The sequence below is a fragment of the Aegilops tauschii genome, chromosome 7 (assembly GCF_002575655.3).
Source record: "Aegilops tauschii subsp. strangulata cultivar AL8/78 chromosome 7, Aet v6.0, whole genome shotgun sequence".
NCBI classification, from domain to species: Eukaryota; Viridiplantae; Streptophyta; class Magnoliopsida; order Poales; family Poaceae; genus Aegilops; species Aegilops tauschii.
This window is the reverse complement of record NC_053041.3, coordinates 213121184-213144600: the sequence shown is the minus strand read 5'-3', so window position 1 is coordinate 213144600 and position 23417 is coordinate 213121184. Positions and strand designations below refer to the sequence as shown.

The window sequence follows — 23417 nt, the reverse complement described above, 5'->3', positions numbered from 1 at the left end:
TTGAATTTGGCAGGAATTTAGGCAAAGCAATGGCTTCTTATCAAATATAGGAAGCCAAGAGATTTGGTGCTGATATGTAAACACACTGATATTTCTACATAGTCGCTATAAAGTCGTATGTTTAAACATAATAGTTCTTATGAAAATACCAAAGGTGAACATAGTTTCACGTGCATCCACATAAATAGTAAAATTGAAAAACATAATTACTCTCCCAGATTTATACTACTACTTGTCCTGCTTTAGTATAACTTTGTTATTTAAAAAAAAATTGGGTATCAAACTTGGTTGGCCGTTCAACTCACGTGTGAAGTTTCGTGAAGGAATGACATATGTGGTATTCTTGTGAAGAAAATACAATCAAGGCCTTAAAACAGTGCTTTTTCGTAGCTTTCGTTTTGACCTTCTATAGCTTCTTTTACTCAGGTCTTACACATGATTATTTTTTGCGGAAGACATGGATCTGATTGGTGTCATGACATCGAAGTTTATTTACAACAATAATCTGACTTGGAGGTTTTGAAAGCCTATGGACAACCCACTTTCAAAGTTGTTGGAGTACCGCGGAGGAAGATCGATCGAGAGGGGCAACCCGCTCTCAAAGTGTTTTTTTTGCAATAAACCTTTTAATCTATACATCATCAATCATGATAGTACAACAGATATCAGAAGTATTAAAAAAATTACATTTAGATTCGTAGATCACCTAGCGACGGCTACGAGCACTGAAGCGAGTTGAAGGCGCGCCGCCGTCATCGCCCCTTCCTCACTGGGGCCGGGCGAAACTTGTTGTAGTAGACAAGCGGGAATTCGTGGTGCTAAAGCCCTATAAGACCAACGCACTAGAACAACGACCACCATCATTGAAGAGAAGTTTAGATCAGAAGGATCAACCTGTAGACACACGAACACAAACGAACAAATATCGGATCCACGTGGATCCACCGAAGACAAACGCCGACCGAATCCCGCGAGATCCGCCGAAAAAAAATCTCCACACGCCCTCCGATGGCGCCAGAAGCACTATCGGGACGGGGGCTAGGCGAGGAGAATCTTATTCCATCTTCAGAGAGCCGCCACCGCCTCGTCTCTTTGAGCAGGACACAAACCCTAAGAAAACTCATAAAAGCATCAAAAAATGAAGCCCTACAGTCGGCAAAGGCTGAGATCTGTCATGCCTCCATGGCCCTAAGGCCACAGGAGACGATGCAGACCGGCGTCAGCGTCGACGGGAGGCAGAAGAAACCCTAGTGGCGGCTGGGTACGACGCTCTCAAAGTTGTTGGAGTACCGCGGAGGAATATCGATCAAGATGGCTGCTAATAGGAAATATTCCACAAGTATAAGTTTTCCACAAAATCAATTTTTAAGGATATTCCACAAAATCAATATTTTTTTAGAACATCCACAAAATCATTTTTTTAGGGGATCCACAAAATCAATATTTTTTAGAACATCCACAAAATCATTTTTTTAGGGGATCCACAAAATCAATTCAGAAGTTGTGGACATTGTTCACAGGATGTTAGGCCCGACTTGCAGACTCGGCCCAAATAATATAATCTCGTTGGGCACAACGGGCCCCGGTCTCGTTTCCACACGAAATACGCTTTCCCGTGCGGAAAACGGGGGCTTACCGTTTAGTCGCTGGTGGCTGAGGCGGCGGATTGCGCTTTGGCTACCTCCCGATCTCTCTTTCTCCCCCATCTCGTTTCGTTTCGAAGCCGACGCGGAGGAGGCCAAGTCGCGAAGAGGCGGAGAAGCCGGCAGGCAGGCTGCGCCGCCGCCAGGTCTAGCGCCTCGGGCAAGGGAAGGGGAGGGGGAGGGGGAGGAGCAGGAGGAGGAGGTTGCCCGCCATGGGGATGAAATTTCTGAACAAGAAGGGGTGGCACACGGGGAGCCTACGCAACGTGGAGAAGGTGTGGGTGGCGGAGCAGAAGGAGAAGGAGGAGCAGCACAAGATCGAGGAGTACAAGAAGCAGCTCAAGGAGGAGAGGGAGAAGGCCGAGTTCCGCGCCATCCAGGAGCAGGCCGGATTCAAGCCGTAAGCATCCTCCGCATCTCCTCCCAATCTATTCCCCTTTTTAGCTAGCTATCTAGGGTTTCGGGTGCGGAGAGATTAATTGACGCGCTCGTGAGATTCAGTTCGATTTGGTGGTTTATAGGCTGCTTTGATTTGGTAGTAAGTCACATGGCATTTAGGCTCGAATTTGCAGGATCTGAAGTAAATTCCTGTTCGATCTTGTGTAAGATTACTGCTAGAGGCTACCTGTTCCACGGGCTAAGCTTTTCGTAGGATCTGTTCATTTCGATTTGTCACGCAAACTGTTGGGAAATTCAGGATTCCTTTTCTTTTTTTGGGGGGAATTTTGCTGTCACTCGCTTATGTGTATGTGGTTTCATTGTTTGCAGGAGGCAGGAGAGGTTGGAATTCCTCTACGAGTCAGGGTTGGGCGTCGGCAAGGGGAGCTCGGATGGATTCCAAGCACTGCAGCAACCTGGCCCAGCGGCGGCCGCTGCCGCCTCCTCTTCTGCTCCAACGGCTGCTGGCTCTTCCAAGGTATCTCAGTTGTTCCTTATCTCTCTGGTGATTCTAGTCCATTGTTCTTCGTGGATTTCAGATTTGCATGTAATTTGACCTATACAGTTGTCAAAGAAATATCGATGTTACTTGTGTAAACTGTATGTTTTCTTCTTTACTTTTGAATAGAGATCAGATACCTGTTTGGTGGTTTCATATTGAATTATACTATAGGTTCTCTTATTAATAGTTGAACTGATAATAACCACGGTATGTTTGGTTTATAGAAAAGACAAACTTTGTTTTTAAGGGTTTATCAAGATACCTATCATCTATCATCGCATCGCTATATACGGCTTGACTGATTTTGCAGTTGCAGCGCTTATTTTGTTCTGTCTCGATGTTTCAGGATACTTCACTGGGAGCTCTATTTGAGGAGAAGCCTCAATCTGCAAATGACACATGGAGAAAACTTCACTCTGATCCTCTACTCCTAATAAGGCAGCGGGAGCAGGATGCTATTGCAAGGATTAAAAATAATCCAATCAAGATGGCCGAGATAAAGAAATCAGTAAGTTCTCAGAATTGATTCTGTGCATCTGAATTAGAACTAGCTAGTGAACTCATCCACACATAGCATAGTAGCCTATTGATGGTCTCCAATGATTTCATCTGAACTACACTCTCTGATACAATCTTATTTCTGTAGATGGAAGCAGAAAAAATGCAGAAGGAAGAAAAGAAAGAGAAGAGAAAGCACAAAAAACATCGTCATCATAAGTCAAAGAGTAAGAGGCATCACTCAGCTGAAAATTCTGATTCGGATGACGTAAGTGATGGCAAGGACGAAGGGAGAAAGAAAGTTCCTTCTGCTCCAGAGCATAAGAGGGAAGTGAAAAGGTCAAGGCATCAGAAGAAAGAAAGCAGACAAGAATCCTCGGATACGGAAGATGATGAACCAAGGAAAAGAAGGCAGGAGATTTCAGAAGATGATAAACCAAAGAGAGGACGACAAGACAAGTCAGAAGATGCTGAACGGAGAAGACGGCAGGAGATATCACAAGATGATGAACCAAGGAGAAGACGGCAGGATACGCCAGAAGATGATGAACCAAGGAGAAGACGACGGGATACGCCAGAAGATGATGAACCAAGGAGAAGACGGCGAGATACACCAGAAGATGATGAACCAAGGAGAAGACGGCGGGATATGCCAGAGGATGATGAACCAATGAGAAGGCGACGTGATATGCCAGAAGATGATGAACCAAGGAGAAGACGGCCGGAGATGTCTAAGCATGATGAGCATCCACGCCGGGATCGGCCAGATGCTGATGATAGGAGGAGACACAATTCAGGGTCAGACCGCCACCATGCTTATCCAAAGCATGACAGCTCAGACTCGAAGCAGAGAAGTATTGGAAATGGCCGGAACAATGGCAATTCCACTTCTGAACACCGCTCCCATGCTGAAGTCGCTTCAGGAGATCAACGAAGACAAGAGAGCCGGCAGGGCAGGGAACTAGGTTCAGAAGGCCGTGGAAGACAAGACGGCCAGCAGGGCAGGAACAATGGGCCCACAACTAACCGCCGTCGAGGGGGCGTGCACCATATGTCGGAAGAGGACAGGGAAGCTCGTCTGCGGCAAATGCAGGCTGACGCTGAGGTCCATGAAGAGCAGAGGTGGAAGAGGATCAAGAAGGCTGCAGATGATGATGCCAAAGAGGCGTCCACGGTGGCTGCAAACCAATTCAGAGGGAAGAACTTCTTGGATGACGAGAAGAAGAGTATATTTGGCGCTGACAAGGGCGGCAGCGCCACCATCGAAGAGAGCATCCGCCGCCGCGCTTATTATTCTCAGGGTGGCGGCGATGCCCATGAGGCCAATGCGTTCAGGCGGTGAAATCCCTAGAGTGGCAGCTCAGGCAGTCAGGCTTCATATTTCTGTTTGCATCTTTGTCTCTGGTCTTCCTTTTCCAGTCTCGTGTTTGTATGATGTACGATATTTGAAGGAATTTTAATGTCATGTACACAATACATGGCCCTCGTTATTTTGAATCCAGAAATTTGTATTGAAACTAGTTAATTGCCTGTGCGTTGCCACGGGGGCAATGGGGCATACATACTTCAGTGGTCCAACATCAATCGTTTGGATCCTCGTTCACACCCTTTCACTCTCTCTCCCTCCCTTTCACTCTCCCTCCCTCTCCATTTCCGTCTCATATTTTCTTCAATCTAGAATACTAAAATTGCCATAATTATTTTCAAGAGAACAAAAATGATTGTACATTATGATAAGATACTAAAAGACATCTTGTAATGTATGTAGGCTCCGTCCTGAGATCAGAAGACCCAATATTCAAAATCTCTGCTCCTATAAAAGACTCAGTTGGTGATGGTGTGTCTGTCATCCGTCATTTCTAATTATTAGATCTGCATCTAACAATCGTGAGGTAAGTTATGGCCTTTTTGTAACAATAACCGACTTCTCTGCTCCAATTTACAGAAACCACTTAGTATCTTGAAGCCAACCACATTACTCCCTCACCTCATCAAAACAGTTAGAGGAATATATTTTGAGTGAAACACAATATATTTTTGGTGACATATACACAACTAGAGTGTTTTCTTTCAAGTTTGTGAACAAAAATTATTCTACTTTGGATCCGTTGCAACGCACAGAGACATTGCTAGTAGCAATGAAAATAATGACACATAACATATGAGAGAGATACGGCTAGAATATGTACACCATTTGTGACGAGGGAAAGTTGTATCAGGAAAGCCAAAAAGAAGGTCAGGATCCGAAACACATCAAGAGCCCGCTGAAATTCTCAGGAACCAAACAACATCCTGATTCCATGGGAAAATGAATCAAAAGCGCAGACCAAATCAACAAAATTCGGATCTAGTATCATGAACCAAGAGCATCACGTCCTCATAGATATTTTGGTTCTTATACTGCAGTTTTGAAAATCACTAGAAGCAAACTGGCACAGGCATCAAAATGGGTCTGAACATATGATAAACATATAACATTAGCTAAGCACATGTCTATGCAGAAGTAATAACAAAGATGACTATTGATTGTAATCATATGTCATAATCCTATTTGTATGTCCGGGATCCTATAGCATAAGCAGGCATTGTCCGGGATCCTCCACTCCCCCATGTTGCGCGTGTGCCGACACGTCCTCCACTGGTGGACGCAAGCCAGGGGAGTGTGTCGTGACACGGGAGTGGAGGGAGGCTGCCGATGGGCATTGGGTGAGGAGGTGACGTGCATCCTCCTCTCCCTCATCTCCTCCCTCGCTACATGCGGTGGCTAGGGTTTGTGGAAGGGGAGAGAGACCTACGTGTGTTTCTGTTTATGAGGATTAGTTTTTTCCCCTCTTTTCTACTCCCTCTGTAAAGAAATGTACGAACGTTTAGATCACTAAAGTAGTATATATGCCGCTTGTTTATTCTGTTGCGTGGGAGAGAAAAATCGGCGGGGCGAGGACGTGGGACGAGGGGGCGAATCGGAGGTGAATCGAGGAAGTGGACGACGATGACGATGTACACATGGCCCTTTAATAGTACAAGATCATTAGAGAGAAGTGTTTGACATATACAACATCTGAAATAAAGAAACTTTAGAGAGATTTGAGTGGACCTGAATGCAAAGCAATCCTTGGAAATTCCAATATTACACAGGAGAATTTATTTAAGTCCTCTAAATAAAAAAAAATATAGTTTGCATAGAAGAATCTCTTAATTAGGAAGGATAATCAAATTAATTAGAAAATTGGCACCCTTTTCATTGATAAAAAGGAAGCAAATGATTCTGAAAAAAAAACATTTAGAATTGAGATTTCTTAAGCTGGAACAACCTGCACAATCGACAATATAACAGTAGAAAAATAATTATCTAAAAAACACAATATAGGAAAAGGAAAAAAACTAACGCCCACACGTGTGGCATCTTGCACATCGTTCACACGTCACCTTTACCACTCATTTTGCCACATGTGAACAGATGACATCGGCAAAAAAAAAATTTGGTTTCGGCTTAAAAATATTTTGTCTTCTAATTAAAAAATCAAATTAAAAATCCATTTTCACCATTAATCCGTCTCAACGAGATTTTCAAAACTAGACCTCATGTTGATATGTTTCGACGAATTTTTTTTGCCCAAAAATTATCATGATGTTTACACTGTAGTTGCCATAGTGCTTAAACTAAAGTTGTCATGTGACAATTTTAGTTTGTAAAGCATGGCATTTTTAATATTTTGATGATGGCAACTCCAGTACTTTAACCATGAAAATTATTTTTGTATGAATCATGACAATTTTAAGTGCATGTATCATGGCAATTTTAGTTTATGGTTCATGGCAAGTCTAGTTTTTTAATTCCCCGTTTTATAAATGTCAAATTTTATTTTTAAATATAAAAGAAAATAGCTGAAACATATCATGACAACTTCAGTGTAAACTCCATAGCAATTCATGTGCAATAGACATGACAACTTTTAACAAAAAAAAAGTTCGTCGAAATATATTGATATGAGATCTAGTTTCGAAGATCTAGTCGCGAGGAATTTAATGATGAAAACGGATCTTCAATCGGATTTTTCATTTAACAGATAAAACATTTTAAAAACTAAAAATCCAAAACAATTCTCACATATATGCATGCGGTGACATTACGCAGTCTGTGTGTTATAGGGCATGTGAGCGGGTTTCACTCCCACCACATATGTGAACCTTAGGGTTGTCCTAGGAAAATAAGTACATAAGGAAAGAAAAAGGCAAAGGGGTCAGAAACTGGAACGAGTTGTTTCCTTTTGTTTCTTTTTTACCTTTCGACTTTCGAGACCGAAACTTGTCACGTATGCCTAGCAATCACCGAGCATAAATAGAGCCGATTCTTGTGGACGTGCATCGCGGTGAAGAACCGATCATTGTTTCTCTATACGCGGTTTTTCTCTCCGTCTCGAGATCAAGCGATGGAAGTGACAAGGGACACGACGCAGTCCTGCTCCGGCGGCCTGGCAGCGCTCGCTGCCAGCCTCGCGAGTCGCCTCGCCGACGACAACGCGGACAGCAACCTGGTGTTCTCGCCGCTGTCCATCTACGCGGCGCTCGCGTCCTGGCCACCGGCGCCCGGGGCGATACACTTGACGAGATCCTCGGCGTCCTCGGCGCGCCGTCTCGCGCCGCGCTCGACGAGTTCCTCTCCCGCGTGGCGGAGGACGCGCTCGAGGACCACTCCGAGTCCGGCGGGCCGCGCGTGGCGTTCGCGTGCGGCGTGTGGACCGACCTCACGTGCCCGCTGAAGCCAGCCTACCGCCACGCCGCCGCGAGCACGTACAAGGCCGATGCCAGCACCGTCGACTTCCGCAACAATCCGGAGGCGGCACGGGGTCAGATCAACGCGTGGGTCGCGCAGGTCAAGAGGAAGCTGATCGGCTCCGTCCTTGGCCCGGGATCAATAACGCCGCTCACCCGCGCCGTGCTCGGCAACGCTATATACTTCAAGGGCAAGTGGGAGAAGCCCTTCCGCAAGAAGCGCACCGCCGACAAACTCTTTCACCGGCTCGACGGCCGCACCGTCGACGTGCCCTTCATGCAGAGCCGGAGCTCCCAGTTCATCGCCGTGCACAAAGGGTTTAAGGTGCTGAAACTCCGGTACCAAATGGCTTAAGCGCAAGGTAATTCGTCTGTCCATCCACCGTCTCGCACTCGCGGGTCACACCGATGCATTACATCTTGCTAACATGTTGACAGGACGGCGCGCCGATCGTGACAAGCGTGCACAGTTTTCTATGTGCGTCTTCCTCCCTGATGCCTTCAACGGCTTGCCGGGCCTGGTCGACGCGATAGCGTCCCAACCTGGCTTCCGGCACAAGCACCTGCCGAAGGAGAAGATCCACGTTAGGGAGTTTCGGGTGCCCAAGTTCAAGCTGTCATTCCACAGGAGCGTGGTCACCATTATCAACAAGCTGGGGCTCCGCTTGCCGTTCAGCGACCAAGCCGATCTATCTGACATGGTGGAGGGTGATGGATCCGGCTTGCCATTGGTCCTGAGTGACATCATCCACAAGGCGGTCATCGAGGTAAACGAGGAAGGCACCGAAGCTACAGCCGTCACATTGATGGATATGGAAATTGGATGTAGTCGAATACCGCCGCCACCGCCTCCTCGGGTGGATTTCGTAGCTGACCATCTGTTTGCATACTTCATAGTGGAAGAGGCGATCGGCGCGGTTGTCTTTGTGGGGCACGTCCTCGACCCCTCAGCCTTATGATTTTGCTTTGATTTGGGTTGGATCCCGGTTGGAGTAGTAATAATGATTTTGCTAAAAAAAATGATATGGCATCATGATTTTTTTTCTTTTTCTATATAGCAAACGTGACTGTGCATTGCAACGGGAGAAAATAAATATTGCACACACCCAACTCAGTTCTTGTTGCCACTTATTCTTCTACCCTCACCCACAAAGGTCATGAGATTCATCTGATTAAAACTTGTTCAAACTTGACCAATCCCAAGGCCATGAACTCGGCCCCCACATGACCCATCTATTTTCTTAACACAGTAAATGTAGATGCCCACAAACATGCACATGCACTCACCCCTAGGCACACACGGTCGCACATCCTTTGAGCACCTTCAAGATACCGAGCCATCACTACGTCTTGAGATTACCGAAGCCACCACATGCGTCTTCATAGTTGACGGGAGCGTCTTCTTTCACCGAGCAGACATCGCCGAAAATCAAAAATAAATCCAGAAAAATATGAGCACCATCGCAAGTATAGAACTAGAACAATATCTTTGTGGCTAACACTTAGTCACAATACTAAAAAATTACACCAGGACTAGCACATGATTCATCAATAGCGTGTATGACACTCATACTCGAGCCGGACTTTCCAGACTTTTCTTTTCTGCCAATATTCTTCTTGTAGTTTAACTTCCAATGTCCCTCCTACTTAGAGAAGAAACACACAACTCCAAGAGTGGCACAAGCCATGGGCATCCCGACGAGTGTTATTTTTACACTCATCACATGTGAGTTTAAACATATTTATTTCATAAAAATAAGACACCACTCTGATATTCATACAAATCACTAATGGACTAAATCAAGTGCATATATGAAAAGGAGCAAATTGGAGATAAAGAGGATCAAGTGGGAGGCACGGGTAGTACAATAGAGTGCAAGACGACGTCTGGTACGAGCGCACGCGCTCATACCAGCACTCGTACCAGGTGCCCACGGCGCCATGGCGTCCAACCCTGCAACATTCGTTAAAGGGGCAGCGCCATAATTTGATCGGAGCAATCGTCAGACCTTTATCTTTGTCGTCACCAGCATCCACAAACCCTAGCTGCCGCCATTTCCATCTCAATCTCCATAGCCATCTCCACCACCATCACCGCAACATTCATCCCCAAGTTAGCCACAACTTGCAATCGTGTATCACATCCAATAACTATTGTAAGACCTATTATTGATACGTCTTCGGCGTATTTATAACTTTTGAAGTACTCATGCTATATTTACACCATTTATTAATGGTTTTTGGTGCACTTTTATATTATTTCTCTGGACTAACCTATTAATCTAGTGCCTAGTACCAGTTCTTGTTTTATGCATGTTTTAGTTTTGAAGAAAATCAATATCTAGGAAGGTGAAAACACCCCGACATTTTAATATGTTTTTTCTGTAGTATATGTGATTTTTGGGCGAAGAAATCAACTCAAAACGGTGCCCGAGGGTTCCATGACCTCCTGTTCCGGGAGTAGGGGTTTTCCCCTCTGGTTGGTCCTGGTGCCCAGGGTTCCTGACCCCCGGGTGCCCGGTGCTCCCTAGTGACAACCTTTTGGTTGGTCCGGGTGCCTGGAGTTGCTTGCAGGAAATGATCACTTTCGGCTTGGGGGTATATATATGCGGCTAGGGCTGCAAGGTTTGTACTGAGAAAAAAAAAGAAAAAGAAATAAAAAGAGTAAAAAGGGGCGGGACACGTGCCCTTGACTATCAGTTTTTCATGCGCGTGTGTTCGTGTGATTTGATGTGATTGATCTTCCCCCTCCATCCAAACACTTTGATTCTTTGGGTATAGGTGAAGATTCATCCGATCTACATTCCTACCAAATCGATTTGTGTTTTCCTGAGTTCTTCAACATCAACTTGTTACTCTTGGAGTTTGGGCTCCGGAAGCTTCCTTACTTGTGTTGTGCTCCGGAAGCTTTCTTACTTGTGTTATGCTCCGGAGACGTATGTAAAAGTGTAGTGGTCGCCTTCAAGACCAACCCCGAGTGATTCGAGGTTCATCCGTTGGGGGTGACTCGAGGAGGATATGGTGAGCCTTCCGTGGCATTTCGGAGTTTTGGCTTCGACACCGCTCCAACGAAGATTAGCACTTCCACGAGTGTGAACCTCGGGATAAAGCCTGTGTCATCAACTCACTTCTGGTTAATCATTTCCCACACTTTACTTTCCTTTTTATGCTTGTGGGCTTGCTAATTATTTTGTTGCCTAGCTTAGTTTGCGTGGGCATCAAGCCCAGTTTCGGCTGAAGTAGCTCATCGGGGGCGAGACGGCCACCGGCCGTCTAGGAAATGCGTCATGTGGGGGAGGGGGGCAAAGGCCTTAGGGGTGTTGGGGATGAGTCCAACTCTGGCGGCGCTACGCCGCCCGAGTGCCAAGAACTCAGCACAGAGTCACAACTCAGCGATGGTCGTGTTACTCTCGTGGTGGTCGCCCGGCCGCTAATTGACCCCGGCAGGCGGCGACGAGCATATCGGGCAGTGGCGGGGCGGGAAAACCGCCGAAATCGGCGACTTCGGGCGGTGGCGTCCCGAGCTTCCGGAGGGGTTGCGGCGAACATCTCGACCGGTGGGAACAGGCGGCGGGGCTCGAGGCGGACGACGGAATGGCGGAGGTGGTGGCCGTCTTCGAGGCAAGGTGGGGAGGGACGGGGGCGATGAAATACCAGGCGGATAGGGTTTCCGTGGGTGTGTTTTGTGTTTCTGATTTGTATCTGTTGGAGACCCATATTTCTCAATCCTATAGTCTAAAAAAGTTTGGTCGCCGTGCAGATTTTGGTATGCCGTTGAAGCCATTTTTTTTCCAAAAAGAAATACCCTAAAAGATCTGCTTTTTACCAAGTGACTGTGTTTTTGGTCTGCCCATTGGAGAGCGTTGCCGTGCCTTTTCTTATTTAAACACAAGCAACATTTTAGCAGGCAATAGTTCAGTTCCGCTCATGATAAGTCTTTCAGATAATAGAACAAACTTCTGGCATCCGCATACAAAAATGTCTATTCAGGCTCATAACGATACAAGACATATAGTTATTCAACCTGGTTTCCATACCCTATTGATACTCGAAGAATTTCCATGGTATATGGTGTGATCAGTACAAAGACGAACAATGTTAAAGAATAAAGAGGGAGATAAACAAATGCTTGTGTGATCTAATTCTCTTCCAGGAGAGGTTTGGTTGCTTCGGTGCCACCCCACTTTCGGACACGGCTTGAAGCTAGCGCCGCCTGCAATTGTAGGGTATGAGAGATGAGCAAGGTGAAAAGCTCAACATTTTCCATGTAAATAACGTTTACATAAATATTTCTGAAATCAAACAATTGAAAAAAGAAGTCATAAGTCGTATGATATGGTTGTAACCCAACGCCGAGTGTCCCTATCTCCCTCACGGATGAGTACAAAAGGCGGTGTGACAGTGTCTAGAAGCGGGGCACCGGGGCCCTCTTCCTGCTCCCGATGTTTTCCGCAGCGGCATGGGTGGTACTAGTATTTGGAATCTCACAAGAGCGGTCAATTATGTGAGTCATCATCATTCGACGACAATTATGTGCATACTCCAGGTCGTCATCATTCGACGACAATTATGTGCATACTACTCCGGGTCATCATATTCGAGGATGAAAATCCCAACATGCAACCTTTGGTTGGATCCGCCGACATTGAGACGCGTGTTGTGATTCCTTAATGAAGGCTTCCTCTACGAGTAGTGTTTTTGTTCATTGTTCGGACACATGACATAGGCTTGGTTGTAGGTTTGGGGAGAAATTGTCATGAGGTGGGTCCCTTCTGTGGATGGCCTTGGTTTTTTAAGGCTAATTCGTTCGACATTGTTGTTAGGCTTTGCTTGACATTGTTGAATAACTAATAATATATGGTTGCGTGCATCAACTGATGCAGATGCCAAAGGTTGATCCGCCTTTCCGAAGAAAAAAATGTAAGTGCTTACTCAAGATTGGAAAGGTTTTATGCCCTCTGTTCCTATATCCAAAGTTGTTAAATTGATTCCTAATGAACATCTAGCTATTATAAAGATGAACTAACATTGAGTTATTAAATTGGTGCCTAATGGACACTTAGTTATTATAAAGACGAACTAACATCCTCCAGTTGACTTTTTTAAAGTTGTGTTCATCACAAATGAAAAACATGGTGAAATTTGGGAGGGCGAAGGAATTTCATACCTCTGCGTTCCAATCTGTTCTCCACACTATGACGAGTAAAATCAATGTCTGAAGTGCAACCCCGCAAAGCATGCCAGCCCAAATCCCCTAAAATTTAGAACCAATGTCTCAAATTCACAACCGATGTCGCAGAATCATAGCATAAATACTCTTCATTTTATATTTTGCAATCTGCAGTGCTCCAGTTTAAACAACATAATCAATTACCCCAACTCCATAGTTGAACTTGTAGCCGAGGAGATATCCCAATGGCAATCCGAAAATGTAGTAGCAGCCAAGGTTGATGTATGCAACAAGGCCCTGCCATCCTCCTCCAATGGCCACCCCTGAATCATCATCCATCCGATCAACGTCGTCAGCTCGAGAGATGAGGTTGAGGTGGCATGAACAAAATAAAATTATCATGCTGCGAGGGGGAGAAGCATACCTGAAAGCACAGGCTGCACGCTGTTGAGCACCATGGTCAAGCCAAGCAGCCCTGCAATCTTGGAGACGGCCTGCCGGAGCTCCACATCGCTAGTGTAGATGCTGGCGAAGTTATCTCTGAAGATCAACACGAGGGCCATGCACAGCAGCCCAATGAGCAACGACTCGCCGATGACAACGATGACGGCGTGCATGGCCGCCCTTGGACGGCCAGAGCCCAGCTCATTGGAGACTCGAACACTGAGAACGTAAGCAGGCAATTGGTAATAGTTTAGAAAGTGAAATTTGATAAGTTCAGTTGAGTCGTTCAAGATTTCCTGAACAAAACAAGAATCACCGGACAGTTTTGAAATTTGAATTAGCCTGACCTGATAGCAGCATTGAGGCCAATGAAGATCATACCCTCCCATCCGTTTATATTCATGCTGAAAATTAAGGCACAAATATACTGTGAGCTAAGTACTATAGTATCTTCAGTTAGTTCAGAATATTCGAAAGAGAGTTGAGAATGTTATCAGGTTGTAATTTTGGTAGTAAGAAGTACCAGACGCCAAGCGAGTCGACGGCAATCTGCGCATCCTGGAGGTCGCCGGTGAGGACGGTGATCATGCCGAGGTACCAAATCTCAAGGCAGAGCATGACGGCGGACTCGAGCGAGAGCTTGACGAAGGCCCACATATCGTTGAATGCCGCCATGGACCAGCCCCTCCAGCCGTCCTTGCACCAGCCGATGATGTAAGCCGACTGGCCCAGCGCGATGGACCAGAGTGACAGGTCGTAGGCGACGGCGGCGCCTGGGTAGCCCCATCCGAGGACGGTAACGAGGAGGTAGGTGACCACGACGTGGAAGCAGAGGCCGCCGATGCCGATCCAGGCGAGCACGAGGACCTTGCTCTGCGCTTGGAGGAACTTGGCGGTGGGGAAGTTGACGGCGAAGGAGAAGGCGCCGGGCAGGATGTAGAGCGCGAAGCGGGCGGCCTCGCGCGCGACTTCGGCATCCTGGCCGAGGGCGAGCAGCAGCGGTTCGGCAAAGACGTAGAAGGGCACCATGAGGAGCGCGGCGGCGATGAGGACGATCCAGGAGCGCTGCAGGTAGACGCCGAGCATGGCCACCTGGCCGGCGCCGAACGCCTGCCCGCACAGCGTCTCCAGCGCGCTCCCCATGCCGAGCTGCAACGTATTGGCATCAGCAGACGGCGGTCAGTCGGCAATGGTATGCGGTGCCGTTGCCGTGCAGTGCTGGGGGAGAGGAGGAGATGGATGCTGGCAGCGAACGCACGTACCAGGAATCCGAGGGCGAAGGTGCCGAAGACGGAGAGGCCGATGGACGCGGCGGCCAGCGGCAGGTTGCCGAGGTGGCCGACGAAGATGGTGGTGACGGAGCTGACGGCGTACATGCTGAGCGTGGCGATGGCGATGGGCGTGCCGATGCCCCAGAGGCGCTTGGACTCCTCCCACACCATCCGCGAGGCCTCCCCCACGGTGCTCACCTCCTCCGAGTCGTCGGCGACGGACCCCATCGCTCCCTCCCTCGGCCGGATTGCAGCACTGGGTCTGGGGCTCTGGGCTGGGCGCGTCCTCTGCTTCCGCGTCGATGGTTGCGTCGGCCCTCGGCTATCTATGACTCTGATCGAGGAGTAAGATCCACTGGGTAGGTAGCAGGAACGGCGGGAGAGCCTCGCCCTCGTGTCTTGTTTGTGTCCGTGAGATTAGGCAGCTCGTCATCAGTTATGAATCCACGGGACTGGCCCCACAATGTCTTCTTTTCTTTTTTTGCAGGAGGAAATGGCATATTAAGTTCATCCCTACGCAAACCAGAAGTAGGGATACCAGCAAGCTCACTCATACTCCCTCCGTCCGTGAATAAGTGTACATCTACCTTTGGTCCTAAGTCAAAACTTGGACTAACTTTATCAGGAAAAGTTGCAGCATTTATGGCACTAAAGTAGTATCACAAGATTCGTTTTGAAATGCACTTTCATAATATACCAATTTTATGTCATATATGTTACTATTATTTTTTATAAAGTTGATCAAAATTTTAAAACTTTGACTTAGAGCAAAACGTAGAAGTACACTTATTTGCGGACGGAGGGAGTAAGTCACAGTAATTATTATTATTTTTGTGGGGGGATAAGTCACTGTAATTAAATTGCAAATGTTCTCCGCAAAAGAAAAAATGAAAATGAAAATACAACTAAAAACAAAATAAAAATGTGAGGCAACCGGCATACATGTCATAGACCCGAGAGATATAATTTTGTCAATTTTCATCAGTCCGAATTGGCAATGATTCAATGCTCAGAAAATGAGAAGCGGCATATCTTGGGAAGCACACCTCATATGCCTCCTAACTCTGATGAACCACCATTTTTTTTATGTTTTAACACGGAATGAGGCAACCATAACTTGTATGATTAGATTAAGAACAAGATGTGAATAGCTGATTAATATCAGCTAAACTCCCTGTGTGTGTTAGGAATTTAGCCTCTATGTGTGTGTGTGTGTGTTTGAAAATGGGAGAACTCGGCCTCTACATCATCATGATACACAGAACCAACTTTAATTTAGTGAAAAAGGAGAATAATTCGAGTAGTTCAGGGTGCCAACTAAAGAAAGAAGAGAAAATCCCACAATCAATTGGAAAAGGGATTATATGAGTTAACCACATAATCTATTAATGACATGTCATCTAAACCGGTTGAATAACGCTTGTGCAACCATATTCAGGTGGTTGCACACAAAGGCCATCTCCACAACGCTTAAGCGACGAAATGATGACCACAAACGGATATATGTTGTGGCCCGAAGATAACCGACAAAAGAATAGGCCTTCACATATATCCATTTTATCATTTTGCGGGTTATTTAGATATATGTGGAGAACTAATAGGTTTCCACATATATCCGTATTATATTTTTGCAGGTTATCTCAACATATGTGGAGACCTATTAGCTTTTTGCATGTTATCTTCAGAGCCACAACATATATCCGTGTGTGGTCATCAAAAAGGAAAAGTTGATCTCTCTTCACTTGTGTGGGGACAAATGGAAGGACAAACACATGTTACGTTGATAATACAACAAAAGATATGAGAAATATAAACACTTAGTCATATAAATTTAGTTGTAAGATGAACTAATGAACCACATGAAAATTGAGAGCAATCAAATAAGACAAACTATGAGAAACATACCCGTTGAAACTTCTTCTATATCGAAACCGCAAATTATGATTATCAACAAGTATACAATATATACATCTGGGCTATTCTGTTACGCGTAACAAAATATTATTCTGTTACCCTACTTGAACTGATGAATTCAAGCGGTTGAACTGATGAAATTCGAGCGGTTGAACTGATGCTTTCTGTTCCTGTTAAAAATCGTCTTCTTTAGTTCAAATTTTTTTGCAATTTTTTTGTCGAAACGGGGCGTGTAATATATCGTTGAAATCTCTTGACATCCACATTACAATCTTATAATTTTTTTTTGGCAAAAAAATTATGATTTAAGAGCAGTTTTGAAAAAACCTTTTTTTTCCAAACCGAAAACGCGAATTGTATTTTGGACTTAATTTTCAAACGGTTTGTCGGAATTGAGCAAATGAGATGGCGTTGGAAATCTTGTGAAAATACGCATCTTCCATATATCTACTATTTTTTCAAATTCTATATGATTTAAAAGTAATTTGGAAAATGGTGAAATTCTGGGAGAAATGTTTTTTCACCTGTTTTTTGCAAACGGTTTGTCGGATTGACGTAAATGATACGGCGTTGGAAAGCTATGGAAAATGCACAACTTTTGCGTATAGAAAGTTTTTTCTAATTCCTTACGGTTTAAATACGAATTCAAATACAGTTAAAATTGATTTTGAACGCGTTTTTTTTTAAGTTTGTCGAAATGGGGCAAATAATATACCGTTGGATAGCTATCGAAAATGCGAAACTTAGTCATGTTGGACGTTTTCTCTACTTCGCAACCGTTTAAAAGTAATCTTGAATACGGCATGACGGATCCTGCTGTTTTCTCGTCTGAAAAACAGAGTAGTAGTACTGATATATGTGTATGTTTGTACTGAGCTATTTTTTGTAGTGTAATTTTAAATGGTTCCGAAAAAAGGTACTTGTACTGACGCTTGCATGGGTTTGTACTAAGCGTGTTTTCACTAACTAGACTTTGCTATGTTTTTTGGTAATATTTTTCTCGTAAATTTTCAACGGTTTACTGTATCCTATCCCTGAACTTGCATGGTTTATATTGTTGAACTGAATGTTATTGTATCGTCGGCCCTGAACTTGCATGGTTTATATCATCGAACTGAATGATATTTTTTTTCAAAAAGAAAATGTTTTTTTATTCTTTTTTTGAACTAAACATTTTTTTACAACGATGTTCTGGACTTCTCTTATTTTATGACTTGCACTTTTACCATTTGAATTGCATGGGGTTTCCTTTTGCTTGAACTTTTACAATTTGAATTTCTGTCATTTCTTTTATTCCGAACGGACCATCGTTTTTAACTTGTACTGATCAATATTTTTAATTAAACCAATTTTCCTTTGTAGAACGGACCATCGTTTTTGTTTGTACGGATCAGTTGTAGAACTTGGACGTCAATGCCACATAATTAATTTGTGAGCTTCTCACGTTTCCTTTTAATGTTGTTTTTTCCCTCGAACTTTATTGACATCAAATTTTCTTTTCCGTACCTCTCGAACTGATGCGATTTTTTTCGACGAGTACGTACCAAATTTCTCTGTACTGTTATGTTTTTAACACACACACATATTGAATTGTTCCCACATTTCATTATGCATTTATTATATATAAAAGTTGAACTATACAACACTTCTTAAATGAATCTAACAAGTATTTTCGCTCGCTAAACTTCCAAATGTTTTTCCGTTGTAAACTCAAGTCTGAACAGCTGTAAATACTTCAAAATTGAACTGAAATAAAATATAGGAACACTCAAGTCTGAACAGTTGCAAATAGTTCTAAATTGAACTGAAATAAAATATAGGAACTCAACTGAGTGTATTTTCAGATTTCTGCTAGCATGCATCAAGACATTTTATGTCTTTTACAGTAGAACATATACTAATTTTTTTGCCAAATAACTTCAAACAAAACAAAAGTGGAACTTCATTTACAAGAATAGAACAGAACATATGCTAGTTTCGATCCATACAAGGTTTTCTCAAATGCTTATTAAGGCATAACACAAACACCTAGTGTACTATAGAATCCTTAAATAGGTGAACTAGAAAGCACACAAAACATGTACTTTAAAAACACAACATGATGAGCGCTGCATCGTCGAACGGCCTCCTGTGGCAGAGGTGAACGCCTTGAGCTGGCAGAGCTGAACGGCCTGATCACTGCACAAAGATCAACGCTAGTAATTTTGTAATTAAACGGCTTAAACAAGACAACAATGATCACTTGAACTGATGGGACTGAAGGAAATATGCCCTAGAGGCAATAATAAAGTTATTATTTATTTCCTTATATCATGATAAATGTTTATTATTCATGCTAGAATTGTATTAACCGGAAACATAATACTTGTGTGAATACATAGACAAACAGAGTGTCACTAGTATGCCTCTACTTGACTAGCTCGTTGATCAAAGATGGTTATGTTTCCTAGCCATAGACATGAGTTGTCATTTGATTAACCGGATCACATCATTAGGAGAATGATGTGATTGACTTAACCCATTCCGTTAGCTTAGCACTCGATCGTTTAGTATGTTGCTATTGCTTTCTTCATGACTTATACATGTTCCTATGACTATGAGATTATGCAACTCCCGTTTACCGGAGGAACACTTTGTGTGCTACCAAACGTCACAACGTAACTAGGTGATTATAAAGGTGCTCTACAGGTGTCTCCGAAGATACTTGTTGGGTTGGCGTATTTCGAGATTAGGATTTGTCACTCCGATTGTCGGAGAGGTATCTCTGGGCCCACTCGGTAATGCACATCACTTAAGCCTTGCAAGCATTGCAACTAATGAGTTAGTTGCGGGATGATGTATTACGGAACGAGTAAAGAGACTTGCCGGTGACGAGATTGAACTAGGTATTGAGATACCAACGATCGAATCTCGGGCAAGTAACATACCGATGACAAAGGGAACAACGTATGTTGTTATGCGGTCTGACCGATAAAGATCTTCGTAGAATATGTGGGAGCCAATATGAGCATCCAGGTTCCGCTATTGGTTATTCACCGGAGACGTGTCTCGGTCATGTCTACATAGTTCTCGAACCCGTAGGGTCCGCACGCTTAATGTTTCGATGACAGTTATATTATGAGTTTATATGTTTTGATGTACCGAAGGTTGTTCGGAGTCCCGGATGTGATCACGGACATGACGAGGAGTCTCGAAATGGTCGAGACATGAACATTGATATATTGGAAGCCTATATTTGGATATCGGAAGTGTTCCGGGTGAAATCGGGATTTTACCAGAGTACCGAGGGGTTACCGGAACCCCCTGGGGGCTTAATGGGCCTTTGTGGAGAAGAGGAGAGGCGCCAGGGCAGGGCCACGCGCCCCTCCCCCCTAGTCCGAATAGGACAAGGAGAGGGGGCGGCGCCCCCCCTTTCCTTCCTCTCTCCCTCCTCTTTCCCCCTCCACTCCTAATGCAACTAGGAAAAGGGAGGGAGTCCTACTCCCGGTGGGAGTAGGACTCCACCTGGCGCGCCCCTCCTGGCCGGCCGCACCTCCCCCTTGCTCCTTTATATACGGGGGCAGGGGGGCACCCTATAGACACAACAATTGATCGTTTGATCTTTTAGCCGTGTGCGGTGCCCCCCTCCACCATAGTCCACCTCAATAATACTGTAGCGGTGCTTAGGCGAAGCCCTGCGTCGGTAGAACATCATCATCGTCACCACGCCGTCGTGCTGACGAAACTCTCCCTCAACACTCAACTGGATTGGAGTTCGAGGGACGTCATCGGGATGAACGTGTGCTGAACTCGGAGGTGCCGTGCGTTCGGTACTTGATCGGTCGGATCGTGAAGACGTACGACTACGTCAACCGCGTTGTGCTAACGCTTCCGCTTTCGGTCTACGAGGGTACATAGACAACACTCTCCCCTCTCGTTGCTATGCGTCACCATGATCTTGCGTGTGCGTAGGAATTTTTTTGAAATTACTACATTCCACAACAGTGGCATCCGAGCCTGGTTTTATGTGTTGATGTTATATGCACGAGTAGAACACAAGTGAGTTGTGGGCGATATAAGTCATACTGCTTACCAGCATGTCATATTTTGGTACGGTGGTATTGTTGGATGAAGCGGCCCGGACCGACATTACGCGTACGCTTACGCGAGACTGGTTCTACCGACGTGCTTTGCACAAAGGTGGCTCGCGGGTGTCAGTTTCCAACTTTAGTTGAACCGAGTGTGGCTACGCCCGGTCCTTGCGAAGGTTAAAACAACACCAACTTGACAAACTATCGCTGTGGTTTTGATGCGTAGGTAAGAACGGTTCTTGCTAAGCCCGTAGCAGCCACGTAAAATTTGCAACAACAAAGTAGAGGATGTCTAACTTGTTTTTGCAGGGCATGTTGTGATGTGATATGGTCAAGACATGATGCTAAATTTTATTGTATGAGATGATCATGTTTTGTAACCGAGTTATCGGCAACTGGCAAGAGCCATATGGTTGTCGCTATATTGTATGCAATGCAATCGCCCTGTAATGCTTTACTTTATCACTAAGCGGTAGCGATAGTCGTAGAAGCATAAGATTGGCGAGACGACAACGATGCTACGATGAAGATCAAGGTGTCGCGCCGGTGACGATGGTGATCATGACGGTGTTTCAGAGATGGAGATCACAAGCACAAGATGATGATGGCCATATCATATCACTTATATTGATTGCATGTGATGTTTATCTTTTATGCATCTTATCTTGCTTTGATTGACGGTAGCATTATAAGATGATCCCTCACTAAATTATCAAAGTATAAGTGTTCTCCCTGAGTATGCACCATTGCGAAAGTTCTTCGTGCTGAGACACAACGTGATGATCGAGTGTGATAGGCTCTACGTTCAAATACAGCGGGTGCAAAACAGTTGCACACGCGGAATACTCAAGTTAAGCTTGACGAGCCTAGCATATAACAGGTATGCCCTCGGAGCACGGAGACCGAAAGGTCGAGCGTGAATCATATAGTAGATATGATCAACATAGTGATGTTCACTGTTGAAACTACTCCATCTCACGTGATGATCGGACATGGTTTAGTTGATATGGATCACGTGATCACTTAGAGGATTAGAGGGATGTCTATCTAAGTGGGAGTTCTTAAGTAATATGATTAATTGAACTTAAATTTATCATGAACTTAGTACCTGATAGTATCTTGCTTGTCTATGTTGATTGTAGATAGATGGCCCGTGCTGTTGTTCCGTTGAATTTTAATGTGTTCCTTGAGAAAGCAAAGTTGAAAGATGATAGTAGCAATTACACGGACTGGGTCCGTAACTTGAGGATTATCCTCATTGCTGCACAGAAGAATTACGTCCTGGAAGCACCGCTGGGTGCCAGGCCTGCTGCTGATGCAACTGACGACGTTAAGAACGTCTGGCAGAGCAAAGCTGATGACTACTCGATAGTTCAATGTGCCATGCTTTACGGCTTAGAACCGGGACTTCAACGACGTTTTGAACGTCATGGAGCATATGAGATGTTCCAGGAGTTGAAGTTAATATTTCAAGCAAATGCCCGGATTGAGAGATATAAAGTCTCCAATAAGTTCTACAGCTGCAAGATGGAGAAGAATAGTTCTGTCAGTGAGCATATACTCAAAATGTATGGGTATAATAATCACTTGATTCAAATGGGAGTTAATCTTCTGGATGATAGCGTCATTGACAGAATTCTTCAATCACTGCCACCAAGCTACAAGAGCTTCGTGATGAACTATAAGGGCCTGCTCGGCAACCCTCTGCTCCTCACTTCTCAACTCCCTACTCCACGTAGATGCGAAGCGCGCGGAGCGTCACTTGGGCCGCTCCGAGAAAATGGCCTGCTGGCCGCTCTGCTCCGCTTCGAGGAAAGCGTGACGCTAACGCGTTCGGTGTCACACTGGCCGCTCCAGGAGCGGTGCCGCGGAGCCGAGGGCTGCCGAACAGGCTCTAACATGCAAGGGATGGATAAGACGATTCCCGAGCTCTTCGCAATGCTAAAGGCTGCGGAGGTAGAAATCAAAAAGGAGCATCAAGTGTTGATGGTCAATAAGACCACCAGTTTCAAGAAAAAGGGCAAAGGGAAGAAGAAGGGGAACTTCAAGAAGAACAGCAAGCAAGTTGCTACTCAGTAGAAGAAACCCAAGTCTGGACCTAAGCCTGAGACTGAGTGCTTCTACTGCAAGCAGACTGGTCACTGGAAGCGGAACTGCCCCAAGTATTTGGCGGATAAGAAGGATGGCAAGGTGAACAAAGGTATATGTGATATACATGTTATTGATGTGTACCTTACTAATGCTCGCAGTAGCACCTGGGTATTTGATACTGGTTCTGTTGCTAATATTTGCAACTCGAAACAGGGGCTACGGATTAAGCGAAGATTGGCTAAGGACGAGGTGACGATGCGCGTGGGAAATGGTTCCAAAGTCGATGTGATCGCGGTCGGCACGCTACCTCTACATCTACCTTCGGGATTAGTATTAGACCTAAATAATTGTTATTTGGTGCCAGCGTTAAGCATGAACATTATATCTGGATCTTGTTTGATGCAAGACGGTTATTCCTTTAAATCAGAGAATAATGGTTGTTCTATTTATATGAGTAATATCTTTTATGGTCATGCACCCTTGAAGAGTGGTCTATTTTTGTTGAATCTCGATAGTAGTGATACACATATTCATAATATTGAAGCCAAAAGATGCAGAGTTGATAATGATAGTGCAACTTATTTGTGGCACTGCTATTTAGGT

The 23417-nt window shown here is 44.8% G+C and overlaps 2 protein-coding genes and 1 pseudogene across 2 annotated transcripts; 2 read left to right on the top strand and 1 right to left on the bottom strand.

The window, feature by feature from the left end:
- Positions 1–1626: 1626 nt before the first annotated feature.
- On the top strand, positions 1627–4606 carry LOC109750156 (uncharacterized). Its single transcript, XM_020309110.4, has 4 exons — positions 1627–2043; positions 2412–2559; positions 2930–3091; positions 3230–4606. The coding sequence occupies exons 1-4, from the start codon at positions 1856–1858 to the stop codon at positions 4421–4423; spliced, it is 1692 nt and encodes a 563-aa protein (XP_020164699.1). The 5' UTR covers positions 1627–1855; the 3' UTR covers positions 4424–4606.
- A 2877-nt stretch (positions 4607–7483) lies between these two features.
- Positions 7484–9698, top strand: LOC109750154 (putative serpin-Z8; annotated as a pseudogene).
- Positions 9699–11773: 2075 nt separating this feature from the next.
- LOC109750147 (protein DETOXIFICATION 35) lies at positions 11774–15201 on the bottom strand. Its single transcript, XM_020309099.4, has 7 exons — positions 14731–15201; positions 13992–14617; positions 13816–13872; positions 13449–13687; positions 13229–13347; positions 13022–13108; positions 11774–12067 (listed from the first exon to the last, which is right to left on the bottom strand). Exons 1-7 carry the CDS (start codon positions 14965–14967, stop codon positions 11993–11995), a joined length of 1440 nt encoding a protein of 479 aa, XP_020164688.1. The 5' UTR covers positions 14968–15201; the 3' UTR covers positions 11774–11992.
- Positions 15202–23417: the final 8216 nt, after the last annotated feature.

Coding starts and splice junctions, on each gene's coding strand:
- LOC109750147 (XM_020309099.4), bottom strand. CDS start 14,967: ATGGGGTCCGTCGCCGACGACTCGGAGGAGGTGAGCACCGTGGGGGAG. Junction 13,348..13,448: donor CGTGCAGCCTGTGCTTTCAG/GTATGCTTCTCC, acceptor ATGATGATTCAG/GGGTGGCCATTGGAGGAGGA. Junction 13,109..13,228: donor AGTTCAACTATGGAGTTGGG/GTAATTGATTAT, acceptor TCTAAATTTTAG/GGGATTTGGGCTGGCATGCT.
- LOC109750156 (XM_020309110.4), top strand. CDS start 1,856: ATGGGGATGAAATTTCTGAACAAGAAGGGGTGGCACACGGGGAGCCTA. Junction 2,560..2,929: donor CGGCTGCTGGCTCTTCCAAG/GTATCTCAGTTG, acceptor TCGATGTTTCAG/GATACTTCACTGGGAGCTCT. Junction 3,092..3,229: donor TGGCCGAGATAAAGAAATCA/GTAAGTTCTCAG, acceptor TTATTTCTGTAG/ATGGAAGCAGAAAAAATGCA.